The sequence below is a fragment of the Oscarella lobularis genome, chromosome 3 (genome assembly GCF_947507565.1).
Source record: "Oscarella lobularis chromosome 3, ooOscLobu1.1, whole genome shotgun sequence".
Lineage (NCBI taxonomy): Eukaryota > Metazoa > Porifera > Homoscleromorpha > Homosclerophorida > Oscarellidae > Oscarella > Oscarella lobularis.
Genome location: NC_089177.1, coordinates 510218 through 524018, shown reverse-complemented (window position 1 = coordinate 524018; position 13801 = coordinate 510218). Strand labels below are relative to the sequence as shown.

Genomic DNA, 13801 nt, shown 5'->3' with positions numbered 1-13801 from the left:
CGTCACAAACAACAAATGACGGTGTCCTCGCATATCACATGCTTGCATATCACGTGCTCACCAGCATTTAGCAAAAAAGAGGCAGGGAATAAAAAACACAAGAAGCGCACAGCCGTTAAACGCATATTGATTATTCAGCAGCAGCTAGAAATAAAAAATCACTGGGCATCGCCTGACGTTGCCATCGTGGCTCCAACCAATCCCCCAGCGACGTTGAACAGATTGACAGGACTCTTCCCATCCGTCAGCAACGTTGACTGCAGCCCCAGCGACTTCAACAAACGCATGTCCGACTCGGGCCCAGCGCGGGCGATCGCCGCAACCGTCTCCGATCCCAACGCGCTCACCATTGACCGAAACTTCCCGACCTCGATCCCAGCCAACGCTTTCGCCTTCGCCAACTCGAGCTCATTCGTCGCGCGCACGTAACCCAACTCGCCCTCATTCGATCTCTTCTTCGCGTCGAGAAGCGCCGAATGTTCAACATCCTGCGCCTCGGCGAAAAGCTTCGTCGACTCGATCGCACTCTCGCCTTCGATGAGAAGCCGTTCAGCCTGCGCTTGGGCTTCGGCCTGCGCTTGACCGGTCGACTCCACGGCCGCACTGATCGCCTGTAATTCATAGAGCTCCATGCGGGCGCGTTCCGCGTCCATTTCCCCCTTCAATTTCTCCCGCTCCAGGACGCCGCGCGCTTCCTGCTCGCGTCTCCGCGCCTCCTGCGACGCCTGACGCTCGATCGCCTGCGTGGCAATCTCGATAGCCATTTGAACGCTCTTGCTCAAACTATCGCTCATCTGACGATCGACGGGCTCGATGCTCTGCACGTCGATGTTCGTCACGACGAGATTATTCGCGGCGAATCGCAACTCGTTCTTCACTTTGCCCCGAGCGTCGAGCCCGAAAACGGACGCTCGTATAATCCGCGACGAGTGCCGATGGAACTCGTCGAACGGCGTCTGCGCGACGGCACTTCGAATGCGACTCCCGACGTCGCGACAGGCGAATCCAATGAAATCCGGCACGGCGAAAATCTTCGCCGCGTCCGCCACGTCGTCGCAATTCACGTCAAAATAATTATTGAACGCAAGTTTGATGCGCAGACGCGCGTGATCCGCCGTCTCCACGACGATGATGTCGGTGATGAAATCGGGTCCGAGCATGAGCGCGAGACAGCGAAGCGCATTCTCACGCTTCGGCTTCCCAGCGCTCAAGCTCAACACATTGAAATCCTCGTGGGGACCCAATATGACCATATCTGGGCCAAAAACGACGCGCGCCGTGCGACGCTGATAATCGTATACCTGCACCGCTGCGTTGCCCGGGCAACGATAGGAAACGACGCGCGTCGCGTCGCGCGCACCGGATCGAACGAGACTCGGATCGATCGACGATTCGAAATAAGCGACCTTGCGAATGTCGTCGTCGCCGATGGCGCCGCCGCGTCGCAGCATCTCCTCGACGTCGTCCGGTAGTTTTTTCTCAAAGAGCTGCTCGTGTTCTTTGAGTAGATAGGACTGGGGTCCCATGACGGCGATCACTGCACCCGTCTGCGTGTCTTGCACGTAAACGCCTTCGTTCTCGCCCAGCGGTATCGCTTTCGATTGACGCTCGACGACGACTTGAGTCGGCGGCACGTACGACGTCGGACCTTCGATCATCCATCGATCGCCGGGCGCGCGATGCGTTTCGTCGTCGACGAACGCCTCCGTTGCGCGGAGAACGAGCGCCTCGTCGACGGCGAGTATGAACGCCGACTGAATGCCGCGTTCCAGGTGTTCCCCGGGCGATAGGAAAAACTCGGCGGGACCTCGACGCAGCTGTCGTTGACTGAGACGATTTTTCCCGTCGATAACCGGATTGACGACAACGCAATATTGAATATTCGTCAGAATCGTTTTGTTGACGACTTTGACGACTTCCTCCGTCACGTCCGGTATAAAGGTGGATACGTTTTCGCACGTGACAGGCCACTCCTCGCCGGTTTTGCGCGCGCTTCCGAGAGCCGAGTCGCCGTCGATCGTAACGCGCGCGCGCACGTGCAGCGCCCGATCGCGCGTGAGCGTGTGCGCCGACTCGACGCCGACGACTTCTTCGCTGACGTGCGGCACGTAGGCGCCCGCTTCGCGAACGAGCCACTCTTCGCCTGTGACGCGTTCGGCGCCCGTGCGATCGACGAAACGCTCGCGCGCGCGAAAGCGAAGCGCTTGATTTGGGCCGACGATGGCGGGAGAAATCGTGTCGACGATTTCCGCGTCCGGAGTCGGTTTGTAGGTGAGGGGACCCTCCAGGTGCCATTCTTCGCCTGCAACGTGTTTCGTTCCGTTTTCGTCGACGTGATCGTGTCGAGCGCGGAGGCGGAGGCCGTGGTTCGGTTTTATGACTGGAAGCGGTTTGAGTGCCGGCTTGTAATTGGCTAAATTGGGTGCTCCTTGAAGTCGTTCTCCCGGATAGAGAAAGAAAGGCTCGCCGTGGAAGCGCACGTCGAGCGAGCCGAAGCGCACGCGCGGCTGCTTTCCTTTTTCGTACGTCGTAGCATCGATGGGATCTTCAACGATGCAGAAACGACCCGGGGGCACGACGACGAACGGATGGGGGCCCGCCGTCAGTCGTTCGTTGTCTTGCAGAGATATTGTTTGAGGGCCAGTTTCCACATACGAGACGCTCGTGTTAACGTCCAATATGTGAACGTACTCGAGCGGTTTTAGACCGATCACCGATGCCATGTTCCGCCCCTGCAGTAGCACGTGACAAATTGATATCGCAAAATGCCGTAAGCAGATTGACACGATTTCGTTTTCAGGTCTTTTTCGTCCTTCTACGCTAATTCATGACATAGGAAAAAAAGATAAGGGGCTGCCTAACAAAAAGGGCTTGGGGAAGGGTCAGCATGTACACAACTTGCTCGACAAAGAATAATACACTACATCGAAAAAAAAATCATTGAAAGCCGCCTCCATAGCCTCCCATGCCGCCGGGATAAGTCTGCGGCGCGCCCATTCGCCCTTGCTGATACATCATACCGGCACCGGCACCAGCTGGCATGCCTCCCATCATTCCTCCGCCCTGCATTCCCATTCCCATTCCCATGCCCATTCCCATGCCCATTCCCATGCCCATTCCCATTGGCTGCCGATAGCCAGCCATTCCGGGCGCCATCATCTGAGGCGACGCTCCCATTCCCATCATCGGCATACCCATGCCCATTCCCATTCTCTGCGGTGGGGTCTGTTGCGGCGACATCCCTGCACCTCCCAACGACATTCCTGACATCATGCCCGTTACGGTTGTCTGAGCCGGCGGTTGCGATTGCTGAGCAAGTTGATTCATGCTCGGCTGAGACGACTGGGTTTTGCCTTTCGCTGCATTCGGGCTCAAACTATCAAGGCTAATATCAACGCTAGCACCGCTCCACAACGTCGATTTGGAGGAATGCGACGGCTAAAAGAAAGAGATGCATACACATAAAATCAATGCTTAGTCCCGGCGTACCGTTGTTGACATTGCAGGTAAAGGCTCAGCTTGCTTCTGGGGTGGCGGACTAGTAGCAGGCTAAAAAACGATTACATAGCGCAATGACAAAAAAACCAACTAAAGTAAGATTTCCTTGCCTCCATTAGAAGTGGCTGCTGTTGCATTATCTGAATGGCTGATAGTGGTTGTGCTGGAGCAGCAGGAGCAGGAGGAGCTGATTGAAATCCCGCAAAATCTGCAAAGCCGGATGATGGTTGCTGAGATGCTACTGGCTGCACTGGGACGGGAGCGGGAGCCGCTGCAACTGGAGCTGACTGGAAGTCAGCAAAAGCGTTGAAAGTGGAAGAAGCAGCTGGAGCTGGAGCAGGAGCAGGAACCGGAGCAGCGGACTGAAAAGCAGCAAAATCACCAGCACCTAAGTTTACCTCAATCACTAATCAACACCAGCCATCGTAAAGTTTACCCGAACTTGCAGGGGGAGCAGGTGCAGCGGGCTGAGCCGCTCTACCGGCACTGAACTGCCCAAAGGGATCATCCGGTTCAGCAGCCGGCTTGATTCCACTTAGCTGAACCAATTTCAGCGGCTGAGGCTGCGCTGCGCTGGGAGCTGGAGCTGCTACTGGCTTCTTTGGCTCCTCCTCCTCCTGCGTTGCAGCAGCATCATTCTCGTCGCCACTAAAGAAAAAAACTTTAAAACTCTAAGAACTGTCATTTCTCTACATACGATTCTTCATCTTTATACGGTTTTCTATGCTGCCGGCGACCTCTGTAGGAATCACTATCGTAGTCGTCATCGTCGTCATTGTAGCGATTGCGACGATCTCGCGAACTTTTCCACCCACTCGAATCCCGTCTCAATTCGTCATCATATTCATCGTAACGATCCCGTCCGCGTCGCCTGGGCTCATCGCCGTAATCGCCTAAAAGTAACGATTTATAACACTATTTATCATCTATCAATTAATTTAAAAATTTACCGTAACCCCTTTGGAATTGGTCAGATGAAACGCCAACATATTTATCCCTCGACTTTTTCGCCTTCTTTCGCTCTTCGCGTATTTTCTCGTCGTCCTGCAGCAGTCCAACGACCTCCCTCGCCTTTTGACGCACTATTTGCAAGAGATGAATGAGGGGCGTGGCACGAAACCGTGTAGTTCCCTTTACCGTTGATTCCCTGATCCTTGCCGCGATCGTCGCGATACTGGAAGTCTTCGAGAGGTCGCATATCGTAGAGATGATCGCGTGCGCTCGAAACGACTCGTTCGCTCCCGTTTCGAAGCAAATAGGCCAATAGGAGAAGCGCCTTCGAGAAGGATCCGGCATTCGGCCTGGATAAAACTAGCGACGATCTATTTCGTACCTTGTAGCAACGTCGCCAGTGCTTGGGATTGTTTTCGAGCATTCGTTTCCAGAGCATTGCCATGACTTCGGGAAAGTGTTCGTACGTGAACGTGAATTTCGCGATTTCTTGCATGAGCGTGCCGTGGGGACCCCACGTTTCGTCGTTCGTTGCCTCGCGAACCTTCGCTTCGACTTCGGTGTAGTTCATCACTACGTTGGCGCTATGTGCGGGGGAGATAAGACGTTCGGGCGTGACGCGTTTCGAAAACGGCTTACATCTTGTCGCCGAGCTCTCGAACCTTCCACATTGTCAATCGACTATAGTTTAAATCATAGAGCAAGAAACTAGAATGAAGGATCGCTAAAGTAGGACGGGATTCCGAGTAGTACTCAAAGTCTAGCAAACATCGATTGCGCATGCGCCAAGACACACAAGCCGTTATAAACCGCCGGGGTGCTCAAAAACAATTAGTTAGATATTGAATTGTGTGTTTATTTACCGCTCCGGTCTGACCCCGCTTATTCCTGTCTAGTTGCGCCACTGGAAAAAATTTTCAATCCTATTTCTCCACTCTCTTCTACAACATGAACATTCAAAAAAATCTAGACAGAAGTTTCGGAAAGAATATTGCTATGAGTACTAGAAATAGAGGAACTCTTGTCACCAGACCCTTCTCCAGCCTCGTCAGCCGGTTGACAACTCACCTCACCACTGCCGCTCTTACGCATCAGTCTAAGCCCCGTCTGAGCAAATACTACAGCATCATGAATCGTGACAAAAAGATGATCCGACCCGACTTTGTCGAGATAGAGCCCTTGCTTGAGACTCTGCCTTACACGCCAACGGCAACCGGCTAAGAGCATCTGCAAGCCGGCCTCCTCAAGATCCTTCGTCAGCTCTATAAGCAGCCCAACCCCAAGCGAGTCCAAATACGTAACAACGGTGCAATCGACGACAACTGTATGAATAGGAGACTTCCTTTGAGGAGCTAATTCCCTTGCCGATAAATTGCGTCTATACTCGGGCGGAGAATCGTCGTCGTCGTCGTTGACGGCGTTCGAACGCGTCGTCTGTACGCTCTCCCCCAATGCAGAATCGGGGTCATCCAAATTGATGGATCCCAGCGACTTGAGTAGGGCCGCTTTGAACGACTCGGCGTTGGCGAAACAGAGCGACGCCTCGTAGCGAAATATCTTGATGCCGTCGACCTCTTCGCACATGTAATAGCGACTCACTTCGCGATACAAATCCGTATCGGACATTCGACCGAGAAGCGTGTGGTGAGGCCACGCCGTTCGATAGATGATGACGAGTAGGGAGAAACCGATCCCGACGGCGAGACCGATGTCGACGGAAACGACGGCAGTCGCAAGCCACGTAACAATCCAGACGAACATGTCGCTGAGACTGAGTCGATAGAGACGCTTTACGTCGCGAAATTGGACGAAGAGACCGCGAAGGCCGACGAAAATGACGGCGGCGAGCACGGCCTTCGGTAGGGCGGCGAACAGCTGCGCGATAGCGAGAACGACGATGAGAATGAGAAGCGCCGAAAACGAGCTTCCGACTATCGTTCGACCGCCGCACGACGCGTAGACGGCCGAGCGCGAGAGCGAACCGCTCGCAACGAGACAATTGAAAAAGGAGCCGAATATGTTCGACGTTCCATAGGCGAGTAGTTCCTGGTTGCTGTTCATCTGATAACGAAACTTCTTTGCAAACAATTTCGCTATGGACATATTGACGGCGAACGAAACGACGGCAATCACGTAGGGATACGAGGTGGAAAGCAAGTCCACAATGACGTCAAAACGCGGCGCGCGCGGAGTCGGCACGCCGGATCTCAAATCGGCGACGACTTTCACGTCGAAATTCTCTTCAAATTTTCCGCCGTATGAGACGCCAGTTCCGATTATCACGATGATGAGTTCGCCGGGTATGGGAAATCGAAGTTTCTTCTGATAACGCTGATTGACGTATTTCACAATAACAAGAAAGACGATCGAGATGACGGCAATAATAAAGGCGGCGGCGTTCGTATCGGCAATATTCTTGAAAACGCCGTAGATTGTTTTGGGTACGACGAAGGGGCTCCGATAGCTGAGTTCCAAGCCGAACACGTGACGGATTTGCGACGCGGCAACGTGAAAGGCGGCGCCCGTCGTGAAACCGCTCACCATTGCATCGGACATGAATCGCGTTACAAAACCAAGTCGAAATACGTAGAAAAGTATTTGAACGACGCCCACCACCAAAGTGAGAGCAATAGCAATATCCTCCTTCTGAAGTGGAATTTCATCAGATATCGTCCCATTGAGGATAGCTCCATTATTGGTGAGATTAGTAACTGTAAGGATGGTTCCATTACATGTATTAGCTGCAGTCTCATTTGCAATAATAGATTTGGCTCCATGGAGTTGTGCTAGGACAGCATCGCCGATCATGATCGTCACAACGGCGAAGACACCCATAGACAAGTGTTGCGATGTGCCTAGGAGAACGTAGATGATAACTGGAAATATTCCCGTATAGAGTCCGTAGACTGAATTGACGTTAGCTAGAGATGCGTAAGCGAGACCCTGAGGTATTGTCATGATGCCTGTTGTTAGGCCGCCGGCGAGATCGCCGATTATTTTGTCTTTCCAGCTGATTTTGTAATTCATTAGGGTTGTGACGATGGGGAAGTGGGCTAGGAGAAAGCGAGTCAAACTGGCGCGACTCGGACGAGCGCATTTGAGGCGTTGAATCAGAGTTTTGGGTGTCGGTGTCGGCGCTGGTCGAAATCCGCTGTGGAATTGGTCTTCGTTGTAGGTTGGACGGTCTATGATCGTTCGGGGGCCGCCCGACGGATGCGAGGGCATGTGTCTCAGTTCCATTTGCTTCTACGACGATCGTTGAGTCGTGACTTCGCGTGACGACGTCATACAGCCTCATACGCGCGAAAGGCGGATGTTCACCACGTGAATTTTTGACTCACGTGAGAGCATCGTGCGCTACAATTCGTCCCAACGAATAGAAATTTCGTTGGGGAAAAATCAAAGAAAGCCATGCTAGCGTTGGGAATATTCCTGTCGGCTTAGTCGCACTGTCGTAAAGAAAAACAAACTTGATATTATCATAGCAGATAAATCAGAGGAGAAGTTCTTTAATTAATTAAAGAGAACTTCTCTGAAATGATAAAACTTCCGCGCTATACCGGATCTTTTCCTACTTCGCTTTGCCGCTGTTCTGCCCATAATGTGAGGAGTAGCCAATCAGAGTAAAAATGACACAATGGGAAGTCCCCGTGCCAGTTGCTCATCGCCATTTTCGGAGGCGAGTCTGAGCAGGTCTTCGCTTGTCAAAGCCTGAAATCAATCGCCGCTCCAAGATTGAGCACATGTTGAAGACTTGCGAAGGTAGAGTAGAGTGACCCTACGCGTACACTTACGCGTACAGGAGCGAAGAATTAACGCACGCGCTCGCACGAAACTAAAGCATCGACCTAAAAACGTTAACTAATGACAGGCGCACGTTCTGCTGTGAATCGACTCGTCCACTGTACGCGAGTACCGTAGCGCGACTACGTAAGGGTACTGTTACTAAAGGGGCATGTCCCTCGGGAAATTTGTGGGGGCGTACACCTTAGATCATCATGCGTCATTTGTACCCGAAGTCCTCTGCATTGACTTTTAGTTTTACCTGCTGGAGATGACCGATACACCGACCAGTTCTGTGCAAATTTCTTCACCCGGAACTGGACGTGGTGACGTCTTGGGTAGAGTCAAAGCTCTGGAGCAGCTCGTGCCTTCTGTGGAACGAGTTAAAGAGTTTGTTGCTACGATTAACGATGAAATTCGACTGTGCATTGAGGTGAAATTGATTTGGTGAGGATCTTTCTACGTGACTCAAGAGATTGCTTTTCAAAGGAGAAAAATGATGAAATCAAACGATTGGAGGAGAAATTAGAGGCAAAAGAACTTACCTGCGCTTCTCTGTCAAAAGAATTGCAGGAAACCAAGATGATTATTGCCAAGTTGGGAATTCCTGATGACAAACTCCGAGCTATTCTCCAAGAAAATGCGTGTGAAAGCCTTCTTTCTTCTATGGTAATAAGCAATTTGTCACATCCTCGTTATCTGTATTACGTTCTTTATTTTTCTCCAAGGACCAACTTTCTATGGCTGATTCTTCCTACCTGTCAACGTCACTCGAGTCCTCTGTCTATTCAACTCTTCAGTCGTCCGTCATTTCAAGACCTTTGCATTCAACTCCAATGCAACGTGCTCCCCCTGCAGCCATCAAGTCAGATGACGTCAAATTTCTACAAGAGGAAATCTCGCGACTTCAAGAACATTTGAGAACGGTTTGTAGCTATAGAAATAGACTACAAAAAAAGATCAATCTAAGGTACCTTAGGTCATTGACGTAAACAAGAAGTGGAAGGAGGATTACAAGAAAATGGAAGCAACAAAGAATTCAAAAATTGATGAACTCAAAGCTCAACTAGGCCAAATAGAAGAAAGCCAACATACTTCTGACGACGTCAGACGCGCTATCATTGCCGCTGAGGCAAAGGCGAGCATGGTGGAGCGCGAACGAGACGAGGCCAGAAGAGAAGTCCAAGCTCTTCGGGCTCAACTCGCCAACGTGAAGCTGGAATTGGAGGGCTCACGGCACCAGCTCAACTCCGTCTTGGACAGACATGAGCAAGAGGAGCGTACCAATACTGAAAACATTGAAAGACTCAAGCAGAGAGTAGGAGAGCTCTTATATCGGTGTCAGTACCTAAGTTGACTTTATTGTAGATGAGAGATGCTGTTGCTGCAAGACGGCAGGCGGACGTTGAATTGCGATCGGCGCTGTCTGAAGTTGAGGCGCTTCAGAGACAGAATCGAAGCTACGAGTCCCAGTTGTCTCATCTTCGGCGAGGGGTACAGTTGGAATGCTCGTTTTGACTGTACGTCATTTTCTCTTTTTTTTCTAGCTTCACTCCTTGATGTTTCAAGAAGACGTGACACCCAGTTCAAAGCAACAGAGAGAAACGGTAGAAGGAGACGATATCTAATGAATCCTATGACATTCTCTTATTTGCAGACGGGAAAGAGGGCTCAGAAATCAACAGGTGGTATCTACGTAAAGGTAGCTAGAATTATCGTTCAAAGAAGCGCCAACTATGACTTTCCTTGCTAGGGCTCTGCAGGCTTGGTACCGCGTGGAAAGTCTGGAAAGGGCGTAACACTTGAATCATCTCGGATTCAAGTGGAACTTCCAAGTAACGTCACAATCGATGAAAGAAGGAAGACTGATAGTAGTCACTAAACACCTATCTTACCTCCCTTGCCACTTTTATTGAATAAGTACCAAGTTCTTTGTGTTCCTAAGCTACGACTTTGCTGCTCGCCGGCTGCTTTAGATTGAAGCCGCCACCCGTGAATCGCGGCGCGTCGGCCGACCGTTGGGCGTGGATCATGGGCGGCTCGGTCGCCGCAGCGACGTGGCCGAGCGCTCGCTCTTTCTCTCTACAGTTCCCGAGAGAAAAGCGCGGAATTAGTGTGAAAACGCGGTTGCCATGCACATCCGCGCCACTTACCGTATTTGCTGCTCTTTCCGTTTCTGGAGAAAGTACTTCTTCTTGACGTCTTGCAATTCCCTGGCGAGCCGCTCCATTTCGTACTTGTGGTCGGTCACCTGTGCCTCGTACATATTCAGCTCGGAGGCCATGCTCTACGAGTCCCCAAGTCCCCGCTTGAAAGTGATACCGAGTCCCTTCCGCCTCTTACCTTCATCTGTCGAGTTTTCTCTTTCAGAGTCTGCTGATACACTTGCAACTGTTCGGCGACTTCGGGGCCCGGTTGTCGCGATAGGATTTGCTTTAGTTCCACGTAGAGTTTTTCTTTCTCCTGTATCAGCAACTCTTTCTCGACGACCTGTACGATCAGAAATAACGATGTGAAGAGTTTCATTTTCGCTGTCTCGCCTCTTCCGTCTTCTGTATGAGGCGCTTCTGAAGTGTTTGCACCTTCTGTATCATTTCAAAAGTGCTCGGATCACTTCCCTGCGAATTGTACGAAGCTCATTTTCTATATATGAACACAGAGTCATGTCTTTTTGCGCACCTCCAATTTTCTCCATCTGTGAATGTTCATCGGGCTCTCAAGCTCCTCTTCCAGCGCCTTGCAACGCGTTCGTTCGCGCAGCAACTCTCGCTGAGCGTGATAGAGTTCGCGTCTGAGAAAACAAGGCAAATAATAGCCATTAATAAGACACAGAGAGTAAACAGACCTGAGTTCGTCAGCATTGGATACACTCCGACTCAGCATGGCCTTCTCTCTCCGAAGCTTCTTAATCTCAAGCTTCAATATGCGTATATCTTCTAATCGCTGACGATACTGTATTTCACCTTGGAAAATAAGGAAGAGTTCTCACTCGCGCCTCCGGTTCAATAATCGATATATCCTACCTTTGTTCAAAGTCGACTGCTGAATCTTAATCTTCTCATAGAGCAACGCCAGCTCGTCGTTTCGTCGAATCAACTGCGTCCCCAATATGTCCCTCTCGTTGATCACCTGATCGAGCTCCTTCTTCTGTCGCAACTTCTCCGAATCCGCTTCGGCGATGATCTTCAAGAGTTTTCGCTCCTCCGCCTGCTGGCTCTCCATGTACTGCTTCGTTCGATCCTTCTCCAACTTCATCTTCATCAGATCCTGCTTCAACGATTCCTTCTCCTTCTCGACGCGCTGATGCTCCATGTGCTCTTTCACGAGCGCCGCCTCCTTCGCCGTTATCTCCTCCTTCAGCTGATCGATCTGATGATTCATTATCTTCAACTTTCGCTTCATTTCGGCTATTTCGTCTTGCGCCTCGATCAGATTCTTGCTGTAGAGATTTCGATCGCTTCGCACCGCTTCGTACAGGTTCTGCTGCTGCTTCAACTTCGTCTCCGATTCGGCGATCTTTTTCTTGAAGTCGAATATGCGCATTTCGCGCATCTTCACCTCTTCCGTGCTCTTCAGGCACTTCTGCGTCATGTCGCTCGCTTCGTTGATGTAGCGATCGCGCTCCTTTTCCAGATGATGTATCAGTTTGCGTTGCTTCGCCGCCTCGTCTTTGTAGTTCTAAAAGAAATCGACTCTAGAAGCCGAGGCTAAAGAACTTACGTTTATTTTTTTTCTACCTGTATCTCCTGTTCGAGATTCTTTCGAGCCTGTTCGTGAAGCTTCACCATGTTGGACGCTTTCTCCGTGGCGCCTTCCGCTTTTTTCAAATTCTAAATCGACTTTTGCTGTTGCCGTCATTGCAATTGTACACTCTAAAACGGCTACCTTAGTCAATATGTCTCTCTCTCTCATTAGATCGTCGAAGGACTTGTGGTCCATTTCCGCTTGCTTCTTCGCTTGCTCCAGTTCTAAATTCGCCAATTGGTGGATTTTTTTCAAGAGGCGTTGAGTCGGATGGTTATCTACCTCTTTCGAGAGCTTGAATGACGCCCTTCAAATTGTCTCGATCTCTTTCAACGTCCATCTTTTGCTCGTCGATTCGTCTCAGGTTTCTCTGCAACGATTCTTTCTGTCTTGTAACGCGACTCGTCTCCTGTCTCATCGAAGACACTTCGTCTTCCTTCGCCTAAAATAATAATAATAATAATAATAATAAATACAACTAAAAATAGAAGTTGCTGCATTGCCTTGAGCTCAGCCAATCGCTGGGCGTTTTCCCCAGCCAGAGAGTCAGCATTGAGTAGCTGCTGTTCGTAATCTTGCTGGACTCGAGCTAATTTTTGATGCAGAGAATCGTTGTCCTTTTGAGCTCTTTCGTTTAAAGTCTGCCAAAGAAATGCGTTTGTTGTGAATGACGTATCCTTACCGCTTCTTTTCTTACCTTTGATTCCTTCAATTCCATTTCCAGTCTCGTCACGTCATCTTGAAGCTTTTGGACTTGCGACTGCTTTGCTTTAACTTCACCGGTTCTCGAATCGAGATCCACTTTGGCCACTTTGAGCTCGCGTTCCAACTTGTCCTTCTTTCGTATTTCCCTCTGCGCTTCGTGCTGCCTCCTCTGTATCTCCTCTTTCAGCTGCAGAATGACAGCTAAGCTTAGCTACCCCTGGTTATAAAAAATCCCCACCTCTGCCGTTTTCAGTTCAGTGTCTTCGCGCTCCTGCTCTAAGAATTTCTGCCTGTCGGTCACTTCACCAAGCTGCTGTCTCAACTATAGAAATAAATGCGATGTAATATGAGTGGTGGTCTCATAGTGTGATACTGGTACCTGAACAACTTCGGCCAACTTTTCATCTCTATCCTGCGTCAATTCGTCTTTGAGTCTGAGCAGCTCCTGAACGCTGTGTTCTTGTCCCATCGTCAAACCGGCACCCTGTTCAACGAGTCGCGTCAAATTCTGTATCTCCTGCTTCAAATGCTGAATCGTCTCGCGAGCGCGCTGCTCCTTGTCGTGCGACGCCTCGACCATTTTCCAAGCTTTATCGATTTCCTTTATTGGGAAAAAAAATCAAATTTTCCATTTCAATTCGCGCCCGCCTTTTCGTACTTTTTTCAATTGCGTTATCGTGTTCTGATCTTCCTGCGATATCTTGAGCGCCTGGCTCACTTTGGACGCGTTGGCGACGATTTCGGCGTTGAGCTCGCGACATCGTTGCATGAGACGTTTTTCGCTGTCGTGCGACTTCTTCAGCGCCCGATGAAGCTTCTCGTACTCGACGCGAAACTTTTCGAAGCTCTTGTCGCCCATAAGATTCGATAGGACCTTAGTTTCGAACGTGAAAAACGAGCGGGGACGAAACGACGCGAAAAACCGACATCTTGGAAGTCTTTTTCGATATTTTCGAATAGCGTGTCGTCGATTGCCGGCTTGTCTTTGCTTTCTTGCGCCTAGAAACACAGTTTGGAGCCATCGTGGAGCGCTAGAGAGAGAGACTAACTGCCATCTTTGTTTCTTTGTGCAGTCGGGGTCCCGTAGCGTTTCCCTAACGACGGCGTTTCTATGACGGCC

General features: G+C 50.5%; 5 protein-coding genes across 5 annotated transcripts; 1 reads left to right on the top strand and 4 right to left on the bottom strand.

Annotated features, from left to right (window-relative positions):
• Positions 1-2: 2 nt before the first annotated feature.
• Positions 3-2738, bottom strand: LOC136185077 (major vault protein-like). The gene has a single exon (XM_065972128.1). It carries the CDS (start codon positions 2721-2723, stop codon positions 159-161), a length of 2565 nt encoding a protein of 854 aa, XP_065828200.1. The 5' UTR covers positions 2724-2738; the 3' UTR covers positions 3-158.
• Positions 2739-2788: 50 nt separating this feature from the next.
• Positions 2789-5248, bottom strand: LOC136185081 (clathrin interactor 1-like). The gene is made up of 9 exons (XM_065972133.1): positions 5089-5248; positions 4832-5033; positions 4636-4774; positions 4449-4580; positions 4196-4391; positions 3935-4146; positions 3609-3886; positions 3490-3549; positions 2789-3438 (listed from the first exon to the last, which is right to left on the bottom strand). The coding sequence occupies exons 1-9, from the start codon at positions 5229-5231 to the stop codon at positions 2938-2940; spliced, it is 1863 nt and encodes a 620-aa protein (XP_065828205.1). The 5' UTR covers positions 5232-5248; the 3' UTR covers positions 2789-2937.
• Positions 5249-5284: 36 nt separating this feature from the next.
• Positions 5285-8354, bottom strand: LOC136185078 (prestin-like). Its single transcript, XM_065972130.1, has one exon. It carries the CDS (start codon positions 7687-7689, stop codon positions 5416-5418), a length of 2274 nt encoding a protein of 757 aa, XP_065828202.1. The 5' UTR covers positions 7690-8354; the 3' UTR covers positions 5285-5415.
• Positions 8077-10229, top strand: LOC136185096 (restin homolog). Its single transcript, XM_065972163.1, has 9 exons — positions 8077-8211; positions 8489-8665; positions 8722-8901; positions 8961-9158; positions 9212-9550; positions 9601-9726; positions 9780-9839; positions 9890-9934; positions 9986-10229. Exons 2-9 carry the CDS (start codon positions 8504-8506, stop codon positions 10112-10114), a joined length of 1239 nt encoding a protein of 412 aa, XP_065828235.1. The 5' UTR covers positions 8077-8211; positions 8489-8503; the 3' UTR covers positions 10115-10229.
• Positions 10140-13773, bottom strand: LOC136185076 (cilia- and flagella-associated protein 58-like). The gene is made up of 17 exons (XM_065972127.1): positions 13731-13773; positions 13609-13680; positions 13340-13555; positions 13061-13282; positions 12920-13003; positions 12674-12868; positions 12480-12617; positions 12259-12418; positions 12118-12200; positions 11970-12062; positions 11256-11910; positions 11078-11195; positions 10912-11023; positions 10773-10850; positions 10576-10722; positions 10386-10519; positions 10140-10314 (listed from the first exon to the last, which is right to left on the bottom strand). Exons 1-17 carry the CDS (start codon positions 13734-13736, stop codon positions 10173-10175), a joined length of 2655 nt encoding a protein of 884 aa, XP_065828199.1. The 5' UTR covers positions 13737-13773; the 3' UTR covers positions 10140-10172.
• Positions 13774-13801: the final 28 nt, after the last annotated feature.

What these genes read in the sequence shown, in the direction of transcription:
- LOC136185078 (XM_065972130.1), bottom strand. Translation starts at nt 7,689, where the DNA reads ATGGAACTGAGACACATGCCCTCGCATCCGTCGGGCGGCCCCCGAACG.
- LOC136185096 (XM_065972163.1), top strand. Translation starts at nt 8,504, where the DNA reads ATGACCGATACACCGACCAGTTCTGTGCAAATTTCTTCACCCGGAACT. An exon ending in TGTCTCATCTTCGGCGAGGG is followed by an intron (nt 9,727 to 9,779) that starts GTACAGTTGGAA and finishes TTTTTTTTCTAG; the next exon opens with CTTCACTCCTTGATGTTTCA. An exon ending in CAGGTGGTATCTACGTAAAG is followed by an intron (nt 9,935 to 9,985) that starts GTAGCTAGAATT and finishes TTTCCTTGCTAG; the next exon opens with GGCTCTGCAGGCTTGGTACC.
- LOC136185077 (XM_065972128.1), bottom strand. Translation starts at nt 2,723, where the DNA reads ATGGCATCGGTGATCGGTCTAAAACCGCTCGAGTACGTTCACATATTG.
- LOC136185081 (XM_065972133.1), bottom strand. Translation starts at nt 5,231, where the DNA reads ATGCGCAATCGATGTTTGCTAGACTTTGAGTACTACTCGGAATCCCGT. An exon ending in ACTGGCGACGTTGCTACAAG is followed by an intron (nt 4,775 to 4,831) that starts GTACGAAATAGA and finishes TCCTTCTCGAAG; the next exon opens with GCGCTTCTCCTATTGGCCTA. An exon ending in CAAGGATCAGGGAATCAACG is followed by an intron (nt 4,581 to 4,635) that starts GTAAAGGGAACT and finishes TCTTGCAAATAG; the next exon opens with TGCGTCAAAAGGCGAGGGAG.
- LOC136185076 (XM_065972127.1), bottom strand. An exon ending in CGATAACGCAATTGAAAAAA is followed by an intron (nt 13,283 to 13,339) that starts GTACGAAAAGGC and finishes TTCCCAATAAAG; the next exon opens with GAAATCGATAAAGCTTGGAA. An exon ending in AGTTGGCCGAAGTTGTTCAG is followed by an intron (nt 13,004 to 13,060) that starts GTACCAGTATCA and finishes TTATTTCTATAG; the next exon opens with TTGAGACAGCAGCTTGGTGA.